Source organism: Oncorhynchus mykiss, chromosome 1 (assembly GCF_013265735.2).
Source record: "Oncorhynchus mykiss isolate Arlee chromosome 1, USDA_OmykA_1.1, whole genome shotgun sequence".
In the NCBI taxonomy this organism is placed as follows: domain Eukaryota; kingdom Metazoa; phylum Chordata; class Actinopteri; order Salmoniformes; family Salmonidae; genus Oncorhynchus; species Oncorhynchus mykiss.
Window position 1 is genome coordinate 3,874,277 of NC_048565.1, and position 23,223 is coordinate 3,897,499.

Sequence of the window (23,223 nt, forward strand, 5' to 3'; positions counted from 1 at the left end):
TCGATACTGATAGTGACTCATATTTAACAAGATAGAAACAGGAAACAGAGAAAGTCGGGATAGACTACAATGAATACATTCGCGAGTTTAAAGGCTGCACAACTTAAATTCTGCATAATGGCACAGCTTTTCATGAACTTTACCGTGGGAAAGCTGATATGCTTTAGTTTGCTGCTATAAAACTGGGTTTCACATTTTTCTCCAGAGTTTACAAGGTAAAATAGATCTAAAACAAGTGTCATTTATATTTACAATTCCCTTTTCCAAACGGATGACTCCTTTAGCTAGCTGTTATCAATATCTCTTATCGAGTAGTAAATTACAGTGCGTGGAGAGGGGTGTTATTTCTAATCAGGAAAAAATCAAATGATGTTTTTCCCGCTTGGAACCGGTATGTTTGCTCGAGTTTATTCATGGTTTCCGGGTGTGTAACGGTGGTGGAATAATGAGGGAATTAAGTTACGGTCAGAATCTGGTGTAACAGTAGACACACCTTCATTTCCTCCATTTCCACCCAAAACGAATAGACCTGTTCTCATGCTTAAAGACACACTACGCAGAAACGCTCCGCCATTTCTGGCTACTACAATTTTAATAGTTTGTTTTGTCACATATAAACGTAGGCAGTAGGCAATCAAGTGTAGTGTAAATAATAATTGTACCATCTAAACCGCTGTGAAATATATTTTCAATAACCAAAAATATTGTATTTTCAGCTGTTTGAAGCTGGTGTACAAAAACCGAAAGTTAAAAAAAAAAAATACAAAAACGAAACTTAAAAACGGGAAGCATAGAAATAGGGCACATAGAACAGATCTACCACTTCTTAGCACTTGCTTTCAATGAGAACGACAGATCTATAATACACATTTCTATTTTGTATTTTGTCCTGTCATGCAAAAAAAAAAAAGTACATATTGCAGCTTCAAGTTTAAAGTCAGAAAAACGCATGTAGAGAAAAGTACATAAAAAGGGAATAACTCAGACGGGAATCGAGGCGTCTGGGAACAACTTCATAATAACCTGAAAGGTCTACATGTGCAAATGAGTCATTTGTTCTTGATTTATTTGACAGGAACGTGTAACTGTTACCAGATACCAGGATAGCCTGATCCCCCCCCCCCTCCCTGTGCTCTTGTTTACTCCATGACTGTCAATTGGCATGACAATGAGTGACAGGGAGTTGGCATGATAACACAAACAGACTGGCCCTCAGGCTAGGACGAGGGAACTGTTACAACTTGTTTATGTGGTGAATGACGAGCTGCTTTTTTTATTTTTACAGAACAGAAACAGTGGAGGTGAACTTCATATAAAGCATAAAAGGATGAGTTTTTAAAAATATTTTATTTTATTTTAGTTACTGTTTAGGAGGCGAGGGGTAAGCTTTCTGCTACCTATCTTCTGTCCACTCTGCTCTACTCCCTGTTTTGGCCTGGTCCAAAGTAGTCCACCGTATAAGGAGTAAGGGTGCTCTTTGGGACAAACACCTAACCACAATACCATAGTAGATATGTATGACACAGTGCAGTCCGCAACAGCAGCAGCTAGGAGGAGTGACGCGGCAAACCCAAGCCCCTCTACAGTTGTGATAACCAGCTAGAACATGGGCCCCCTGTGAGGACGCAGTTTGGCAGCTGCCCTCAATGGATGGTTGCATTCTACAGTGTCTTATATAGAAAGCGTACATTTACACACTCACACACATACACACACACACACACACTATTAAAATCCAGCTTCAATCACAGCATTTTGTGAAGACAAAAAGAAACAAGTGAACATGTGTAGGTTAAGAGCCTTTTCATATCCAAACGGTGTACATCAGCAGACACATTAATAGGCCAACCTAAAAAAAATAATCATAATAATTTTACATGCATGCATTAGATATTCAGTGAAAAGTTACTGGTCAGTTTGTCCTCTCTAGCCATACGAGATGGCGTGTTCCCAATTCATCTCTTTCCTTCCATCACAGTGACACCCTATTCCCTTCAGAGTGCACTTACCAGGGCTTTATTTGTGCACTATATAGGGAACAATAGGGTGCCATTTGAGCCTCTAACCAAGAGGAGAGGTTGTCCGTGTCTTTTTATTTCTTTAACGTTACAAAAATACAAAAAAGGAAAAAAAGAAAACGTTCCATTCTACTTTTACAAAAACAAGTATATGACATGTTTTATGTGGTTAAGGGACATTTTTTTGTTCATGATTATGATCATTGTAATCATTTTAAAGACTTTTCTTTTGCCAATATTTGTTAATAAAGTACAGTGTTTTATGTGTATAACGATAGTTACCAACTGATAACCAATATTTAGATGAAAAGACCAGATTCTAAACTGAAAACGCAAATTCGAGGCTAACCAATAGGAAGTAACACAACAAGCAAGTGGGTGTAGATGAACCAATCAGGATCAACAGGAGCACCCGCCTTCAGTGGTCGGAGGCTCCTGCGGTTGGTCCATCTTGATGTCAATCACTGGGGGGAAAGACAGGTTAAGGAAGCTTTGGGAAGGTATTTGCATAAACAATTATACGGCTGTACACCAGCGAAACAGAATTCAATGTCTTCATCTAAAAATAGTCTTACCCTGATTCCTGGCTCCACATCTCCTCGCCTCCTTCTCAATTGCATTGAAGGAGAGGATATAAGGCTCCTCCTCTCAGACGTTCTTATCCAATGGGTTTTGAGAAGGATGTGAAGAAGTGGATGTGAGGAATCGAGGAAAGGTGAGTTGAAAAAAAAAAAGGTGTCTTAATTGTCTCTGTAACTCAGGGATGGAGCTTCACTGTCCTCGAAAGTCATAACATCTTGGTACTGTTTTAATCTGGACCTGCAGTATGATCTCTGTGACACTAGGTGGTGCTGTTGTTCATCGACGACTAAAAATCTCACCTTTTTTCAAAGGCAGCAATGCAACGAGGGCGTTATAACAGGGTCACGGATCAACTGTCCAATATTTACTCCTCCTGTGGAACACAGAGCTCTTACTTTGAAAGTTTAACTTTAGCTTCTTTAATTCAGGCCCAGTATGACTTAACCCATTACCACAAAAAAATGGAAGAGGCAAGTAAAAATGTTTATATTTTTAAAAGACAACCCATTACCATCTTCTTTACCAGGACAGCTAGGAGAGTGGATAAGAGTAAATCATACATTTTTATGAGATGTTAAGATAGGTCTCTTTCCGGGAGTATATTAGCTACTGTTAGTCAAATACAACCATTCAATACACACAGTAAGCAAAGCACCAGCATTTAGTCAAGAAAAGAACAAGAGAAAATACCAAGAGATGGATAGACTTTACAAGCCCAACGATTTGCTGCTGCTACTCTCTGTTCGTCATATCTGCACAGTCACTTTAACCGTATCTACATGTACATACTACCTCAATCAGCCTGACTAACCGGTGTCTGTATGTAGCCTCGCTACTGTATATAGTCTCTCTACTGTATATAGCCTCTACTGTATATAGACTCTCTACTGTATATAGCCTCTCTACTGTATATAGCCTCACTACTATATATAGACTCTCTACTGTATATAGCCTCTCTACTGTATATAGCCTCTCTACTGTATATAGCCTCGCTACTGTATATAGCCTCTCTACTGTATATAGCCTCTCTACTGTATATAGCCTCTCTACTGTATATAGCCTCTCTACTGTATATAGCCTCTCTACTGTATATAGCCTCTACTGTATATAGTCTCTCTACTGTATGTAGCCTCTACTGTATGTAACCTCTACTGTATATAACCTCTCTACTGTATATATCCTCTCTACTGTATGTAGCCTCTCCTGTATATATCCTCTCTACTGTATATAGTCTCTCTACTGTATATAGCCTGTCTTTTTACTGTTGTTTTATTTCTTACCTATTGTTCACCTAACACCTTTTTTGCACTATTGGTTAGAGCCTGTAAGTAAGCATTTCACTGTGAGGTCTACTACACCTGTTTTATTCAGCATTTCACTGTAAGGTCTACTACACCTGTTGTATTCAGCATTTCACTGTGAGGTCTACTACACCTGTTTTATTCAGCATTTCACTGTAAGGTCTACTACACCTGTTGTATTCAGCATTTCACTGTACGGTCTACTACACCTGTTGTAGTCAGCATTTCACTGTAAGGTCTATTACACCTGTTGTATTCAGCATTTCACTGTAAGGTCTACTACACCTGTTGTATTCAGCATTTCACTGTAATGTCTACTACACCTGTTGTATTCAGCATTTCACTGTGAGGTCTACTACACCTGTTGTATTCAGCATTTCACTGTGAGGTCTACTACACCTGTTGTATTCAGCATTTCACTGTAAGGTCTACTACACCTGTTGTATTCAGCATTTCACTGTAAGGTCTACTACACCTGTTGTATTCAGCATTTCACTGTGAGGTCTACTACACCTGTTGTATTCAGCATTTCACTGTAAGGTCTACTTACACCTGTTGTATTCATCATTTCACTGTGAGGTCTACTACACCTGTTGTATTCAGCATTTCACTGTGAGGTCTACTACACCTGTTGTATTCAGCATTTCACTGTAAGGTCTACTACACCTGTTGTATTCAGCATTTCACTGTAAGGTCTACTATACCTGTTGTATTCAGCATTTCACTGTAAGGTCTACTACACCTGTTGTATTCAGCATTTCACTGTAAGGTCTACTACACCTGTTGTATTCAGCATTTCACTGTAAGGTCTACTACACCTGTTGTATTCAGCATTTCACTGTAAGGTCTACTACACCTGTTGTATTCAGCATTTCACTGTAAGGTCTACTACACCTGTTGTATTCAGCATTTCACTGTAAGGTCTACCTACACCTGTTGTATCCAGCATTTCACTGTAAGGTCTACTACACCTGTTGTATTCAGCATTTCACTGTAAGGTCTACCTACACCTGTTGTATCCAGCATTTCACTGTAAGGTCTACTACACCTGTTGTATTCAGCATTTCACTGTAAGGTCTACTACACCTGTTGTATTCAGCATTTCACTGTAAGGTCTACCTACACCTGTTGTATCCAGCATTTCACTGTGAGGTCTACTACACCTGTTGTATTCAGCATTTCACTGTGAGGTCTACTACACCTGTTGTATTCAGCATTTCACTGTGAGGTCTACTACACCTGTTGTATTCAGCATTTCACTGTGAGGTCTACTACACCTGTTTTATTCAGCATTTCACTGTAAGGTCTACTACACCTGTTGTATTCAGCATTTCACTGTGAGGTCTACTACACCTGTTTTATTCAGCATTTCACTGTAAGGTCTACTACACCTGTTGTATTCAGCATTTCACTGTACGGTCTACTACACCTGTTGTAGTCAGCATTTCACTGTAAGGTCTATTACACCTGTTGTATTCAGCATTTCACTGTAAGGTCTACTACACCTGTTGTATTCAGCATTTCACTGTAATGTCTACTACACCTGTTGTATTCAGCATTTCACTGTGAGGTCTACTACACCTGTTGTATTCAGCATTTCACTGTGAGGTCTACTACACCTGTTGTATTCAGCATTTCACTGTAAGGTCTACTACACCTGTTGTATTCAGCATTTCACTGTAAGGTCTACTACACCTGTTGTATTCAGCATTTCACTGTGAGGTCTACTACACCTGTTGTATTCAGCATTTCACTGTAAGGTCTACTTACACCTGTTGTATTCATCATTTCACTGTGAGGTCTACTACACCTGTTGTATTCAGCATTTCACTGTGAGGTCTACTACACCTGTTGTATTCAGCATTTCACTGTAAGGTCTACTACACCTGTTGTATTCAGCATTTCACTGTAAGGTCTACTATACCTGTTGTATTCAGCATTTCACTGTAAGGTCTACTACACCTGTTGTATTCAGCATTTCACTGTAAGGTCTACTACACCTGTTGTATTCAGCATTTCACTGTAAGGTCTACTACACCTGTTGTATTCAGCATTTCACTGTGAGGTCTACTACACCTGTTGTATTCAGCATTTCACTGTAAGGTCTACTACACCTGTTGTATTCAGCATTTCACTGTAAGGTCTACTACACCTGTTGTATTCAGCATTTCACTGTAAGGTCTACTACACCTGTTGTATTCAGCATTTCACTGTGAGGTCTACTACACCTGCTGTATTCAGCATTTAACTGTAAGGTCTACTACACCTGTTGTATTCAGCATTTCACTGTAAGGTCTACTACACCTGTTGTATTCAGCATTTCACTGTAAGGTCTACTACACCTGTTGTATTCAGCATTTCACTGTAAGGTCTACTACACCTGTTGTATTCAGCATTTCACTGTACGATCTACTACACCTGTTGTATTCAGCATTTCACTGTGAGGTCTACTACACCTGTTGTATTCAGCATTTCACTGTAAGGTCTACTACACCTGTTGTATTCAGCATTTCACTGTAAGGTCTACTACACCTGTTGTATTCAGCATTTCACTGTAAGGTCTACTACACCTGTTGTATTCAGCATTTCACTGTGAGGTCTACTACACCTGCTGTATTCAGCATTTCACTGTAAGGTCTACTACACCTGTTGTATTCAGCATTTCACTGTACGATCTACTACACCTGTTGTATTCAGCATTTCACTGTGAGGTCTACAACACCTGTTGTATTCAGCATTTCACTGTAAGGTCTACTACACCTGTTGTATTCAGCATTTCACTGTAAGGTCTACTACACCTGTTGTATTCAGCATTTCACTGAGGTCTACTACACCTGTTGTATTCAGCATTTCACTGCAAGGTCTACTACACCTGTTGTATTCAGCATTTCACTGTAAGGTCTACTACACCTGTTGTATTCAGCATTTCACTGTGAGGTCCACTACACCTGTTGTATTCAGCATTTCACTGTGAGGTCTACTACACCTGTTGTATTCAGCATTTCACTGTAAGGTCTACTACACCTGTTGTATTCAGCATTTCACTGTGAGGTCTACTACACCTGTTGTATTCAGCATTTCACTGTGAGGTCTACTACACCTGTTGTATTCAGCTTTTCACTGTAAGGTCTACTTACACCTGTTGTATTCAGCATTTCACTGTGAAGTCTACTACACCTGTTGTATTCAGCATTTCACTGTGAGGTCTACTACACCTGTTGTATTCAGCATTTCACTGTAAGGTCTACTACACCTGTTGTATTCAGCATTTCACTGTAAGGTCTACTACACCTGTTGTATTCAGCATTTCACTGTAAGGTCTACTACACCTGTTGTATTCAGCATTTCACTGTAAGGTCTACTACACCTGTTGTATTCAGCATTTCACTGTAAGGTCTACTACACCTGTTGTATTCAGCATTTCACTGTAAGGTCTACTACACCTGTTGTATTCAGCATTTCACTGTAAGGTCTACTACACCTGTTGTATTCAGCATTTCACTGTAAGGTCTACCTACACCTGTTGTATCCAGCATTTCACTGTGAGGTCTACTACACCTGTTGTATTCAGCATTTCACTGTGAGGTCTACTACACCTGTTGTATTCAGCATTTCACTGTGAGGTCTACTACACCTGTTGTATTCAGCATTTCACTGTGAGGTCTACTACACCTGTTTTATTCAGCATTTCACTGTAAGGTCTACTACACCTGTTGTATTCAGCATTTCACTGTGAGGTCTACTACACCTGTTTTATTCAGCATTTCACTGTAAGGTCTACTACACCTGTTGTATTCAGCATTTCACTGTACGGTCTACTACACCTGTTGTAGTCAGCATTTCACTGTAAGGTCTATTACACCTGTTGTATTCAGCATTTCACTGTAAGGTCTACTACACCTGTTGTATTCAGCATTTCACTGTAATGTCTACTACACCTGTTGTATTCAGCATTTCACTGTGAGGTCTACTACACCTGTTGTATTCAGCATTTCACTGTGAGGTCTACTACACCTGTTGTATTCAGCATTTCACTGTAAGGTCTACTACACCTGTTGTATTCAGCATTTCACTGTAAGGTCTACTACACCTGTTGTATTCAGCATTTCACTTGTGAGGTCTACTACACCTGTTGTATTCAGCATTTCACTGTAAGGTCTACTTACACCTGTTGTATTCATCATTTCACTGTGAGGTCTACTACACCTGTTGTATTCAGCATTTCACTGTGAGGTCTACTACACCTGTTGTATTCAGCATTTCACTGTAAGGTCTACTACACCTGTTGTATTCATCATTTCACTGTAAGGTCTACTATACCTGTTGTATTCAGCATTTCACTGTAAGGTCTACTACACCTGTTGTATTCAGCATTTCACTGTAAGGTCTACTACACCTGTTGTATTCAGCATTTCACTGTAAGGTCTACTACACCTGTTGTATTCAGCATTTCACTGTAAGGTCTACTACACCTGTTGTATTCAGCATTTCACTGTAAGGTCTACTACACCTGTTTTATTCAGCATTTCACTGTAAGGTCTACTACACCTGTTGTATTCAGCATTTCACTGTAAGGTCTACTACACCTGTTGTATTCAGCATTTCACTGTGAGGTCTACTACACCTGCTGTATTCAGCATTTCACTGTAAGGTCTACTACACCTGTTGTATTCAGCATTTCACTGTAAGGTCTACTACACCTGTTGTATTCAGCATTTCACTGTAAGGTCTACTACACCTGTTGTATTCAGCATTTCACTGTAAGGTCTACTACACCTGTTGTATTCAGCATTTCACTGTAAGGTCTACTACACCTGTTGTATTCAGCATTTCACTGTGAGGTCTACTACACCTGCTGTATTCAGCATTTAACTGTAAGGTCTACTACACCTGTTGTATTCAGCATTTCACTGTAAGGTCTACTACACCTGTTGTATTCAGCATTTCACTGTAAGGTCTACTACACCTGTTGTATTCAGCATTTCACTGTAAGGTCTACTACACCTGTTGTATTCAGCATTTCACTGTGAGGTCTACTACACCTGTTGTATTCAGCATTTCACTGTAAGGTCTACTACACCTGTTGTATTCACCATTTCACTGTGAGGTCTACTACACCTGTTGTATTCAGCATTTCACTGTGAGGTCTACTACACCTGTTGTATTCAGTATTTCACTGTAAGGTCTACCACACCTGTCGTATTCAGCATTTCACTGTGAGGTCTACTACACCTGTTGTATTCAGCACACGTGACAAATAAACATTGATTTGATTTGACCTCACAGACACCGGTCTGATATATGACTGTCTCTCTGCCTGCGTCGCAAATGGCCCCTTGTTCTCTACATATAGGGCACTACAAATGGCTCCTTATTCTCTACATATAGGGCACTACAAATGGCTCCTTATTCCCTACATATAGGGCACTACAAATGGCTCCTTATTCTCTACATATAGGGCACTACAAATGGCTCCTTATTCCCTACATATAGGGCACTACAAATGGCCCCTTATTCCCTACATATAGGGCACTACAAATGGCTCCTTATTCTCTACATATAGGGCACTACAAATGGCTCCTTATTCCCTACATATAGGGCACTACAAATGGCTCCTTATTCCCTACATATAGGGCACTACAAATGGCCCCTTATTCCCTACATATAGGGCACTACAAATGGCTCCTTATTCTCTACATATAGGGCACTACAAATGGCTCCTTATTCCCTACATATAGGGCACTACAAATGGCTCCTTATTCCCTACATATAGGGCACTACAAATGGCCCCTTATTCCCTACATATAGGGCACTACAAATGGCTCCTTATTCCCTACATATAGGGCACTACAAATGGCTCCTTATTCACTACATATAGGGCACTACAAATGGCTCCCTATTCCCTACATATAGGGCACTACAAATGGCTCCTTATTCTCTACATATAGGGCACTACAAATGGCTCCTTATTCTCTACATATAGGGCACTACAAATGGCTCCTTATTCTCTACATATAGGGCACTACAAATGGCTCCTTATTCTCTACATATAGGGCACTACAAATGGCTCCTTATTCTCTACATATAGGGCACTACAAATGGCTCCTTATTCCCTACATATAGGGCACTACAAATGGCTCCTTATTCCCTACATATAGGGCACTACAAATGGCTCCTTATTCTCTACATATAGGGCACTACAAATGGCTCCTTATTCTCTACATATAGGGCACTACAAATGGCTCCTTATTCTCTACATATAGGGCACTACAAATGGCCCCTTATTCCCTACATATAGGGCACTACAAATGGCCCCTTATTCCCTACATATAGGGCACTACAAATGGCTCCTTATTCCCTACATATAGGGCACTACAAATGGCTCCTTATTCACTACATATAGGGCACTACAAATGGCTCCTTATTCTCTACATATAGGGCACTACAAATGGCTCCTTATTCTCTACATATAGGGCACTACAAATGGCACCTTATTCCCTACAGATAGGGCACTACAAATGGCCCCTTATTCCCTACATATAGGGCACTACAAATGGCTCCTTATTCCCTACTTTTAGGGCACTACAAATGGCTCCTTATTCCCTACTTTTAGGGCACTACAAATGGCTCCTTATTCCCTACTTTTAGGGCACTACAAATGGCCCCTTATTCCCTACATATAGGGCACTACAAATGGCTCCTTATTCCCTACTTTTAGGGTACTACAAATGGCTCCTTATTCCCTACTTTTAGGGCACTACAAATGGCACTTTATTCCCTACTTTTGGGGCACTACTTTTGATCCTGGCCTGGTGCCCTATAAAGGGAATAGGGTGCACTATGAAGGCAATAGGGTGCACTATGTAGGGAATAGGGTGCACTATGTAGGGAATAGGGTGCACTATGAAGGGAATAGGGTGCACTATGTAGGGAATAGGGTGCACTATGAAGGGAATAGGGTGCACTATGTAGGGAATAGGGTGCACTATGAAGGGAATAGGGTGCACTATGTAGGGAATAGGGTGCACTATGAAGGGAATAGGGTGCACTATGAAGGGAATAGGGTGCACTATGAAGGGAATAGGGTGCACTATGTAGGGAATAGGGTGCACTATGAAGGGAATAGGGTGCACTATGTAGGGAATAGGGTGCACTATGAAGGGAATAGGGTGCACTGTGAAGGGACTAGGGTGCACTATGAAGGGAATAGGGTGCACTATGAAGGGAATAGGGTGCACTATGAAGGGAATAGGGTGCACTATGTAGGGAATAGGGTGCACTATGAAGGGAATAGGGTGCACTGTGAAGGGACTAGGGTGCAATGTGAAGGGACTAGGGTGCAGTGTCTCCTGACCCCTCCTGTCTCAGCCTCCAGTATTTATGCTGCAGTAGTTTGTGTCGGGGGGCTGGGGTCAGTTTGTTATATCTGGAGTACTTCTCCTGTCCTATTCGGTGTCCTGTGTGAATCTAAGTGTGCGTTCTCTAATTCTCTCCTTCTCTCTTTCTTTCTCTCTCTCGGAGGACCTGAGCCCTAGGACCATGCCCCAGGACTACCTGACATGATGACTCCTTGCTGTCCCCAGTCCACCTGGCCGTGCTGCTTCTCCAGTTTCAACTGTTCTGCCTTATTATTATTCGACCATGCTGGTCATTTATTAACATTTGAACATCTTGGCCATGTTCTGTTATAATTTCCACCCGGCACAGCCAGAAGAGGACTGGCCACCCCACATAGCCTGGTTCCTCTCTAGGTTTCTTCCTAGGTTTTGGCCTTTCTAGGGAGTTTTTCCTAGCCACCGTGCTTCTACACCTGCATTGCTTGCTGTTTGGGGTTTTAGGCTGGGTTTCTGTACAGCACTTTGAGATATCAGCTGATGTACGAAGGGCTATATAAATACATTTGATTTGATTTGATTTTGCACTATGTAGGGACTAGGGTGCAATATGAAGGGAATAGGGTGCACTATGAAGGGAATAGGGTGCACTATGAAGGGAATAGGGTGCACTATGAAGGGAATAGGGTGCACTATGAAGGGAATAGGGTGCACTATGAAGGGAATAGGGTGCACTATGAAGGGAATAGGGTGCACTATGTAGGGAATAGGGTGCACTATGTAGGGAATAGGGTGCACTATGAAGGCAATAGGGTGCACTATGAAGGCAATAGGGTGCACTATGAAGGCAATAGGGTGCACTATGAAGGCAATAGGGTGCACTATGAAGGCAATAGGGTGCACTATGAAGGCAATAGGGTGCACTATGAAGGCAATAGGGTGCACTATGAAGGCAATAGGGTGCACTATGAAGGCAATAGGGTGCACTATGAAGGCAACAGGGTGCCGTTTGGGACACACGGGGGATCAGAGGAGCTAGAAGCCAGGCTGTTTTTCAGATTCCTATTAACATAGACGACCCTGTTCCATCAGAAGGCTGCCTTGCACAGAGACCTCCTCCTCTCCTCTCCCTCTCTGCAGCGGAAATTATATGCAGGCCAGGGCCTAAAGCAAGAGAAGAGATTGCTCCATACTAGAAACCAGAGGGGGAGGTTCGTGCCTCAGGCCTTGACACCCGACAGTAAATCACACACTTCAGGATGACCCACCCTTCTCTCATCCCAAAACACACCCTGCCCCCCATTTCAAACAGGCAATTATAACAACTGGATCTCGTAAATATAAATATCTGCCCTCAATTCCCCCCCCCCCACACACCCCAAAGATATAGGGCAAGACGGTCGATCGTTCAGAACTTCTGTCTGTGTTTTAATGTTTTAACTACCAAATCCCTGGTGGACTGTTACAGGAAAAAGCAGAGCTGGCATTTTATGTTTATTGTCACTGGAGGACCACTGGTCTTATGTGTGCATGTGTGTGTTGGCTTTGTGTACTTCCATGCATACTTAGCGAGTTTCCTTAATCATGAAAGAAGTGTACTTACATGTGCCCTGTGCCCCTCCCTTCCCCTCATCATGTCTCCTTCTCATGGATGTTGCCTCTCTCTTCCCCAGTAGGGAGATCGATACTGTCCAGAGGGGCCTCTCTCTTCCCCAGTAGGGAGATCGATACTGTCCAGAGGGGCCTCTCTCTTCCCCAGTAGGGGGATCGATACTGTCCAGAGGGGCCTCTCTCTTCCCCAGTAGGGAGATCGATACTGTCCAGAGGCCTCTCTCTTCCCCAGTAGGGAGATCGATACTGTCCAGGGGGGCCTCTCTCGTCCCCAGTAGGGAGATCGATACTGTCCAGAGGGGCCTCTCTCTTCCCCAGTAGGGAGATCGATACTGTCCAGAGGGGCCTCTCTCTTCCCCAGTAGGGGGATCGATACTGTCCAGAGGGGCCTCTCTCTTCCCCAGTGGGGAGATCGATACTGTCCAGAGGCCTCTCTCTTCCCCAGTAGGGAGATCGATACTGTCCAGGGGGGCCTCTCTCGTCCCCAGTAGGGAGATCGATACTGTCCAGAGGGGCCTCTCTCTTCCCCAGTAGGGAGATCGATACTGTCCAGAGGGGCCTCTCTCTTCCCCAGTAGGGGGATCGATACTGTCCAGAGGGGCCTCTCTCTTCCCCAGTGGGGAGATCGATACTGTCCAGAGGCCTCTCTCTTCCCCAGTAGGGAGATCGATACTGTCCAGGGGGGCCTCTCTCGTCCCCAGTAGGGAGATCGATACTGTCCAGAGGGGCCTCTCTCTTCCCCAGTAGGTAGATCGATACTGTCCAGAGGCCTCTCTCTTCCCCAGTAGGGAGATCGATACTGTCCAGAGGCCTCTCTCTTCCCCAGTAGGGAGATCGATACTGTCCAGCGGCCTCTCTCTTCCCCAGTAGGGAGATCGATACTGTCCAGGGGGGCCTCTCTCTTCCCCAGTAGGGAGATCGATACTGTCCAGAGGTCTCTCTCTTCCCCCAGTAGGGAGATTGATACTGTCTAGAGGCCTCTCTCGTCCCCAGTAGGGAGATCGATACTGTCCAGAGGTCTCTCTCTTCCCCCAGTAGGGAGATCGATACTGTCCAGAGGCCTCTCTCTTCCCCAGTAGGGAGATCGATACTGTCCAGCGGCCTCTCTCTTCCCCAGTAGGGAGATCGATACTGTCCAGAGGCCTCTCTCTTCCCCAGTAGGGAGATCGATACTGTCCAGAGGCCTCTCTCTTCCCCAGTAGGGAGATCGATACTGTCCAGAGGTCTCTCTCTTCCCCAGTAGGGAGATCGATACTGTCCAGCGGCCTCTCTCTTCCCCAGTAGGGAGATCGATACTGTCCAGGGGGGCCTCTCTCTTCCCCAGTAGGTAGATCGATACTGTCTAGAGGCCTCTCTCTTCCCCAGTAGGGAGATCGATACTGTCCAGAAGGGTCTCTCTCTTCCCCAGTAGGGAGATCGATATTGTCCAGAGAGGCCTCTCTCTTCCCCAGTAGGGAGATTGATACTGTCTAGAGGCCTCTCTCTTCCCCAGTAGGGAGATCGATACTGTCCAGAGAGGCCTCTCTCTTCCCCAGTAGGGAGATTGATACTGTCTAGAGGCCTCTCTCTTCCCCAGTAGGGAGATCGATACTGTCCAGAGGTCTCTCTCTTCCCCCAGTAGGGAGATTGATACTGTCTAGAGGCCTCTCTCTTCCCCAGTAGGGAGATCGATACTGTCCAGGGGGGCCTCTCTCTTCCCCAGTAGGTAGATCGATACTGTCTAGAGGCCTCACTCTTCCCCAGTAGGGAGATTGATACTGTCTAGAGGCCTCTCTCTTCCCCAGTAGGGAGATCGATACTGTCCAGAGGGGCCTCTGTAACAACACAGGCTCACATTCCATGAAGACAAAGGATGTGTGTCTATTCCTTACGCAGTACACTACTTTAGACCAAAGCCCTATGGGCACAGTATATACATATGAGATGAGTAATGTAGGGTATGTAAACATTATATTAAGTAGCATTGTTTAAAGTGGCTAGTAATACATTTTTTACATAAATGTTTCCAATATTAAAGTGGCTGGAGTTGAGTCAGTGTCAATGTCAGTGTGTTGGCAGCAGCCACTCTATGTTAGTCGTGGCTGTTTAACAGTCTGATGGCCTTGAGATAGAAGCTGTTTTTCAGTCTCTCGGTCCCAGCTTTGATCCACCTGTACTGACCTCGCCTTCTGGATGATAGCGGGGTGAACAGGCAGTGGCTCGGGTGGTTTTTGTCCTTGTTGATCTTTATGGCCTTCCTGTGACATCGGGTGGTGTAGGTGTCCTGGAGGGTAGGTAGTTTGCCCCCGGTCATACGTTGTGCAGACCTCACCACCCTCTGGAGAGCCTTACCGTTGTGGTTGGAGCAGTTGCTGTACCAGGCGGTGATACAGCCCGACAGGATGCTCTCGATTGTGCATCTGTAAAAGGTTGAGAGTGCTTTTGGTGACAAGCCAAATTTCTTCAGCCTCCTGCCTTCTTCACGATGCTGTCTGTGTGGGTGGACCAATTCAGTTTGTCTGTGATGTGTATGCCGAGGAACTTAAAACTTGCTACCCTCTCCACTACTGTTCCATCGATGTGGATAAGGGGTGTTCCCTCTGCTGTTTCCTGAAGTCCACAATCATCTCCGTAGTTTTGTTGACGTTGAGTGTGAGGTTGTTTTCCTGACACCACACTCCGAGGGCCCTCACCTCCTCCCTGTAGGCCGTCTCGTTGTTGTTGGTAATCAAGCCTACCACTGTTGTGTCGTCTGAAAACTTGATGATTGAGTTGGAGGCGTGCGTGGCCACGCAGTCGTGGGTGAACAGGGAGTACAGGAGAGGGCTTCAGAACGCACCCTTGTGGGGCCCCAGTGTTGAGGATCAGCGGGGAGGAGATGTTGTTGCCTACCCTCACCACCTGGGGGCGGCCCGTCAGGAAGTCCAGTACCCAGTTGCACAGGGCGGGGTCGAGACCCAGGGTCTCGAGCTTGATGACGAGCTTGGAGGGTACTATGGTGTTAAATGCTGAGCTGTAGTCGATGAACAGCATTCTCACATAGGTATTCCTCTTGTCCAGATGGGTTAGGACAGTGTGCAGTGTGGTTGAGATTGTGTCGTCTGTGGACCTATTGGGGCGGTAAGCAAATTGGAGTGGGTCTAGGGTGTCAGGTCGGGTGGAGGAGATGTTGTCCTTGATTAGTCTCTCAAAGCACTTCATGATGACGGAAGTGAGTGCTATGGGGTGGTAGTCGTTTAGCTCAGTTACCTTAGCTTTCTTGGGAACAGGAACAATGGTGGCCCTCTTGAAGCATGTGGGAACAGCAGACTGGGATAAGGATTGATTGAATATGTCCGTAAACATACCAGCCAGCTGGTCTGCGCATGCTCTGAGGACGCGGCTGGGGATGCCGTCTGGGCCTGCAGCCTTGCGAGGGTTAACACGTTTAAATGTTTTACTCATGTCGGCTGCAGTGAAGGAGAGTCCGCAGGTTTTGGTAGCGGGCTGTGTCAGTGGCACTGTATTGTCTTCAAGAGAGCAAAGACACTGTTTAGTCTGTCTGGGAGCAAGACATCCTGGTCCGCGACGGGGCTGGTTTTCTTTTTGTAATCCGTGATTGACTGTAGACCCTGCCACATGCCTCTTGTGTCTGAGCCGTTAAAATGTGACTCTACTTTGTCTCTATACTGACACTTAGCTTGTTTGATTGCCTTGCGGAGGGAATAGCTACACTGTTTGTATTCGACCCTATTCCTTACGCAGTACCCTACTTTAGACCAAAGCTCTATGGGCCCTGGTCAAACGTAGTGCACTACGTAGGGAAAAGGGTGCCATTTGGGAATCACATATAATGTCAGCAGAGGCACGGAGTGCCTGGAGGAGAGGAGGACAGGGGAGGAGGGAAGGACATCAGTGTCACCCTGACGCTCTGTCATAAAGCAGGGTCCCTATATTCCTTCACCTCATCCTCCTCTCCTCCACCACCTCAGACATCTGCAACCTCCCAAGCCCATTAAAACTAATTAAAATCCGGAGAAAACAGACAGGGATGGAGATTAAATGTAATTATCTGATCCTGGATTGGGGTGGAAACATTGAGAAAATTAGACTACTGCAACAGACAAACAGAAGGTCCAGACCGTTAATTAGACTACTGTAGCAGACAAACAGAAGGTCCAAACTGTTAATTAGACTACTGCAGCACACAAACAGAAGGTCCAGACCGTTAATTAGACTACTGTAGCAGACAAACAGAAGGTCCAGACTGTTAATTAGACTACTGTAGCAGACAAACAGAAGGTCCAAACTGTTAATTAGACTACTGCAGCACACAAACAGAAGGTCCAGACTGTTAATTAGACTACTGTAGCAGACAAACAGAAGGTCCAGACTGTTAATTAGACTACTGCAACAGACAAACAGAAGGTCCAGACTGTTAATTAGACTACTGTAGCAGACAAACAGAAGGTCCAGACTGTTAATTAGACTACTGTAGCAGACAAACAGAAGGTCCAAACTGTTAATTAGACTACTGCAGCACACAAACAGAAGGTCCAGACTGTTAATTAGACTACTGTAGCAGACAAACAGAAGGTCCAGACTGTTAATTAGACTACTGCAACAGACAAACAGAAGGTCCAGACTGTTAATTAGACTACTGTAGCAGACAAACAGAAGGTCCAAACTGTTAATTAGACTACTGCAGCACACAAACAGAAGGTCCAGACTGTTAATTAGACTACTGCAACAGACAAACAGAAGGTCCAGACTGTTAATTAGACTACTGTAGCAGACAAAAAGAAGGTCCAGACTGTTAATTAGACTACTGTAGCAGACAAACAGAAGGTCCAGACTGTTAATTAGACTACTGTAGCAGACAAACAGAAGGTCCAGACTGTTAATTAGACTACTGTAGCAGACAAATAGAAGGTCCAGACCGTTAATTAGACTACTGTAGCAGACAAACAGAAGGTCCAGACCGTTAATTAGACTACTGTAGCAGACAAACAGAAGGTCCAGATCGTTAATTAGACTACTGTAGCAGACAAACAGAAGGTCCAGATCGTTAATTAGACTACTGTAGCAGACAAACAGAAGGTCCAGACCGTTAATTAGCCTACTGTAGCAGACAAACAGAAGGTCCAGACTGTTAATTAGACTACTGTAGCAGACAAACAGAAGGTCCAGACTGTTAATTAGACTACTGTAGCAGACAAACAGAAGGTCCAGACTGTTAATTAGACTACTGTAACAGACAAACAGAAGGTCCAGACCGTTAATTAGACTACTGTAACAGACAAACAGAAGGTCCAGACTGTTAATTAGACTACTGTAACAGACAAACAGAAGGTCCAGACTGTTAATTAGACTACTGTAGCAGACAAACAGGAGGTCCAGACTGTTAATTAGACTACTGTAGCAGACAAACAGAAGGTCCAGACTGTTAATTAGACTACTGCAACAGACAAACAGAAGGTCCAGACTGTTAATTAGACTACTGCAACAGACAAACAGGAGGTCCAGACTGTTAATTAGACTACTGTAGCAGACAAACAGAAGGTCCAGACTGTTAATTAGACTACTGTAACAGACAAACAGGAGGTCCAGACTGTTAATTAGACTACTGCAACAGACAAACAGGAGGTCCAGACTGTTAATTAGACTACTGTAGCAGACAAACAGAAGGTCCAGACTGTTAATTAGACTACTGTAACAGACAAACAGAAGGTCCAGACTGTTAATTAGACTACTGCAACAGACAAACAGAAGGTCCAGACTGTTAATTAGACTACTGCAACAGACAAACAGGAGGTCCAGACTGTTAATTAGACTACTGTAGCAGACAAACAGAAGGTCCAGACTGTTAATTAGACTACTGTAACAGACAAACAGGAGGTCCAGACTGTTAATTAGACTACTGTAGCAGACAAACAGAAGGTCCAGACTGTTAATTAGACTACTGTAACAGACAAACAGAAGGTCCAGACTGTTAATTAGACTACTATAACAGACAAACAGAAGGTCCAGAATGTTAATTAGACTACTGCAACAGACAAACAGAAGGTCCAGAATGTTAATTAGACTACTGCAGCACACAAACAGAAGGTCCAGACTGTTAATTAGACTACTGTAGCAGATGGTACCAAGAATATGCATATCCTTGCTTCAGGTCCTGAGCTACAGGCAGTTAGATTTGGGTATGTCATTTAGGCGAAAATTGAAAAAAAGGGTCAGATCCTTAATTAATGAGAGAACATAACAGGAAGTGAACAGAGCAGAACAGAGCAGGAAGAGAACAGAGCAGAAAGGGTATAGAGCAGGAAGAGAACAGAACAGGAAGTGAACAGAGCAGAACAGAGCAGGAAGAGAACAGAGCAGAAAGGGTATAGAGCAGGAAGAGAACAGAGCAGGAAGAGAACAGAGCAGGAAGAGAACAGAGCAGAACAGAGCAGAATGAGAACAGAGCAGGAAGAGAACAGAGCAGGAAGAGAACAGAGCAGGAAGAGAACAGAGCAGAACAGAGCAGAATGAGAACAGAGCAGGAAGAGAACAGAGCAGGAAGAGAACAGAGCAGGAAGAGAACAGAGCAGGAAGAGAACAGAGCAGAACAGAGCAGAACAGATCAGAATGAGAACAGAGCAGGAAGAGAACAGAGCAGGAAGAGAACAGAGCAGAATGAGAACAGAGCAGGAAGAGAACAGAACAGGAAGTGAACAGAGCAGAACAGAGCAGGAAGAGAACAGAGCAGAAAGGGTATAGATCAGGAAGAGAACAGAGCAGGAAGAAAACAGAGCAGAACAGAGCAGAATGAGAACAGAGCAGGAAGAGAACAGAGCAGGAAGAAAACAGAGCAGGAAGAGAACAGAGCAGGAAGAGAACAGAGCAGGAAGAGAACAGAGCAGGAAGAGAACAGAGCAGGAAGAGAACAGAGCAGAACAGAGCAGGAAGAGAACAGAGCAGGAAGAGAACAGAGAAGGAAGAGAACAGAGCAGAACAGAGAAGGAAGAGAACAGAGCAGAGCAGGAAGAGAACAGAGCAGAACAGAGCAGGAAGTGAACAGAGCAGGAAGAGAACAGAGCAGAACAGAGCAGGAAGAGAACAGAGCAGAACAGAGCAGGAAGAGAACAATGCAGAACAGAGCAGGAAGTGAACAGAGCAGGAAGTGAACAGAGCAGAAAGAGAACAGAGCAGAACAGAGCAGGAAGAGAACAGAGCAGAACAGAGCAGGAAGTGAACAGAGCAGAAAGAGAACAGAGCAGAAAGAGAACAGAGCAGAAAGAGAACAGAGCAGAACAGAGCAGGAAGAGAAAAGAGCAGAACAGAGCAGGAAGAGAACAGAGCAGGAAGTGAACAGAGCAGAACAGAGCAGGAAGAGAACAGAGCAGGAAGAGAACAGAGCAGAACAGAGCAGGAAGAGAACAGAGCAGGAAGAGAACAGAGCAGGAAGAGAACAGAGCAGAACAGAGCAGGAAGAGAACAGAGCAGGAAGAGAACAGAGAAGGAAGAGAACAGAGCAGAACAGAGCAGGAAGAGAACAGAGCAGGAAGTGAACAGAGCAGGAAGTGAACAGAGCAGGAAGAGAACAGAGCAGGAAGAGAACAGAGCAGAACAGAGCAGAACAGAGCAGGAAGAGAACAGAGCAGAATGAGAACAGAGCAGGAAGAGAACAGAACAGGAAGTGAACAGAGCAGAACGGGTATAGAGCAGGAAGAGAACAGAGCAGGAAGAGAACAGAGCAGGAAGAGAACAGAGCAGAACAGAGCAGAATGAGAACAGAGCAGGAAGAGAACAGAGCAGGAAGAGAACAGAGCAGAACAGAGCAGGAAGAGAACAGAGCAGGAAGAGAACAGAGCAGGAAGAGAACAGAGCAGGAAGAGAACAGAGCAGAACAGAGCAGGAAGAGAACAGAGCAGAATGAGAACAGAGCAGGAAAAGAACAGAACAGGAAGTGAACAGAGCAGAACAGAGCAGAAAGGGTATAGAGCAGGAAGAGAACAGAGCAGGAAGAGAACAGAGCAGGAAGAGAACAGAGCAGAACAGAGCAGAATGAGAACAGAGCAGGAAGAGAACAGAGCAGGAAGAGAACAGAGCAGAACAGAGCAGGAAGAGAACAGAGCAGGAAGAGAACAGAGCAGGAAGAGAACAGAGCAGAACAGAGCAGGAAGAGAACAGAGCAGGAAGAGAACAGAGAAGGAAGAGAACAGAGCAGAACAGAGCAGGAAGAGAACAGAGCAGGAAGTGAACAGAGCAGAAAGAGAACAGAGCAGGAAGAGAACAGAGCAGGAAGAGAACAGAGCAGAACAGAGCAGGAAGAGAACAGAGCAGAACAGAGCAGGAAGAGAACAGAGCAGGAAGTGAACAGAGCAGAAAGAGAACAGAGCAGGAAGAGAACAGAGCAGAACAGAGCAGGAAGAGAACAGAGCAGGAAGACAACAGAGCAGAACAGAGCAGGAGAGGAACAGAGCAGAACAGAGCAGGAAGAGAACAGAGCAAGAAGAGAACATAGCAGAACAGAGCAGGAAGAGAACAGAGCAGGAAGAGAACAGAGCAGAACAGAGCAGGAGAGGAACAGAGCAGAACAGAGCAGAACAGAGCAGGAAGATAACAGAGCAGAACAGAGCAGGAAGAGAACAGAGCAAGAAGTGAACAGAGCAAGAAGTGAACAGAACAGGAAGAGAACAGAAATATAACTCTCAACTATCCAGTTGGTCTACATTAATTGAATGAAAACAAAGGCAAATGAACAATTTTTTTGACACCAAACTATGCAAATGCCTATTAAAGGCTTCTGAATGTTCAAGGGTTGTTGACAGTGTGCCTGGCACTAGAAGTGGAGAGTTGGATGGTGGAGGGGGGGGGGGGGGGGGCACTACAGTCTAGTGGGTTAGTTTGTGCTAATAGGCACTTGAGTGCATTAAACATTGTTCTGGTGCCAAGATGCTGTTTACCAGATTGAAGCTTTGCTGACACATTTGTTGTGAACAAAAAAACGTCTTAACAAGCAGTAGACTTCCTCTGTGGCTCAGTTGGTAGAGCATGGCTCCAGGTCCTCTGTAGTTCAGTTAGTAGAACATGGTCCTCTGTAGTTCAGTTGGTAGAGCATGGCTCCAGGTCCTCTGTAGTTCAGTTGGTAGAACATGGTCCTCTGTAGTTCAGTTAGTAGAGCATGGTCCTCTGTAGTTCAGTTGGTAGAACATGGTCCTCTGTAGTTCAGTTGGTAGAACATGGTCCTCTGTAGTTCAGTTAGTAGAGCATGGTCCTCTGTGGCTCAGTTAGTAGAGCATGGTCCTCTGTAGTTAGTAGAACATGGTCCTCTGTATATCAGTTAGTAGAACATGGTCCTCTGTAGTTAATAGAACATGGTCCTCTGTAGCTCAGTTAGTAGAACATGGTCCTCTGTAGTTCAGTTGGTAGAGCATGGTCCTCTGTAGTTCAGTTAGTATAACATGGTTCTCTGTAGTTAGTAGAACATGGTCCTCTGTGGCTCAGTTAGTAGAACATGGTCCTCTGTAGTTAGTAGAACATGGTCCCCTGTAGCTCAGTTAGTAGAACATGGTCCTCTGTAGTTAATAGAACATGGTCCTCTGTAGCTCAGTTAGTAGAACATGGTCCTCTGTAGTTCAGTTGGTAGAGCATGGTCCTCTGTAGTTCAGTTAGTATAACATGGTTCTCTGTAGTTCAGTTAGTAGAACATGGTCCTCTGTAGTTAGTAGAACATGGTCCTCTGTAGTTCAGTTAGTAGAACATGGTCCTCTGTAGTTCAGTTGGTAGAGCATGGTCCTCTGTAGTTCAGTGAGTAGAACATGGTCCTCTGTAGTTAGTAGAACATGGTTCTCTGTAGTTCAGTTAGTAGAACATGGTCCTCTGTAGTTCAGTGAGTAGAACATGGTCCTCTGTAGTTCTGTTAGTAGAACATGGTCATCTGTAGTTCAGTTAGTAGAACATAGTCCTCTGTAGTTCAGTTAGTAGAACATGGTTCTCTGTAGTTCAGTTGGTAGAACATGGTACTCTGTAGTTCAGTGAGTAGAACATGGTCCTCTGTAGTTCAGTTAGTAGAACATGGTTCTCTGTAGTTCAGTTAGTAGAACATGGTCCTCTGTAGTTCAGTTAGTAGAACATAGTCCTCTGTAGTTCAGTTAGTAGAACATGGTCCTCTGTAGTTCAGTTAGTAGAACATGGTCCTCTGTAGTTCAGTTAGTAGAACATGGTCCTCTGTAGTTCAGTTAGTAGAGCATGGTCCTCTGTAGTTCAGTTGGTAGAACATGGCTCCAGGTCCTCTGTAGTTCAGTTGTTAGAGCATGGCTCCAGGTCCTCTGTAGTTCAGTTAGTAGAACATGGTTCTCTGTAGTTCAGTTAGTAGAACATGGTCCTCTGTAGTTCAGTTAGTAGAACATAGTCCTCTGTAGTTCAGTTAGT

General features: G+C 44.2%; 1 protein-coding gene across 2 annotated transcripts in view; it reads right to left on the minus strand.

The window, feature by feature from the left end:
* Positions 1 to 561: 561 nt before the first annotated feature.
* Positions 562 to 23,223, minus strand: part of LOC110524898 (ras-related protein Rab-6B) — a 163,123-nt gene continuing 140,461 nt past the window's right edge. For both annotated transcript variants that reach the window (XM_036982647.1, XM_036982599.1), the window contains exon 8: positions 562 to 2,482. In XM_036982647.1, coding sequence (XP_036838542.1) covers positions 2,418 to 2,482 — 65 coding nt within the window. In that variant the 3' untranslated portion in view covers positions 562 to 2,417. The remainder of the gene's footprint in view (positions 2,483 to 23,223) is intronic.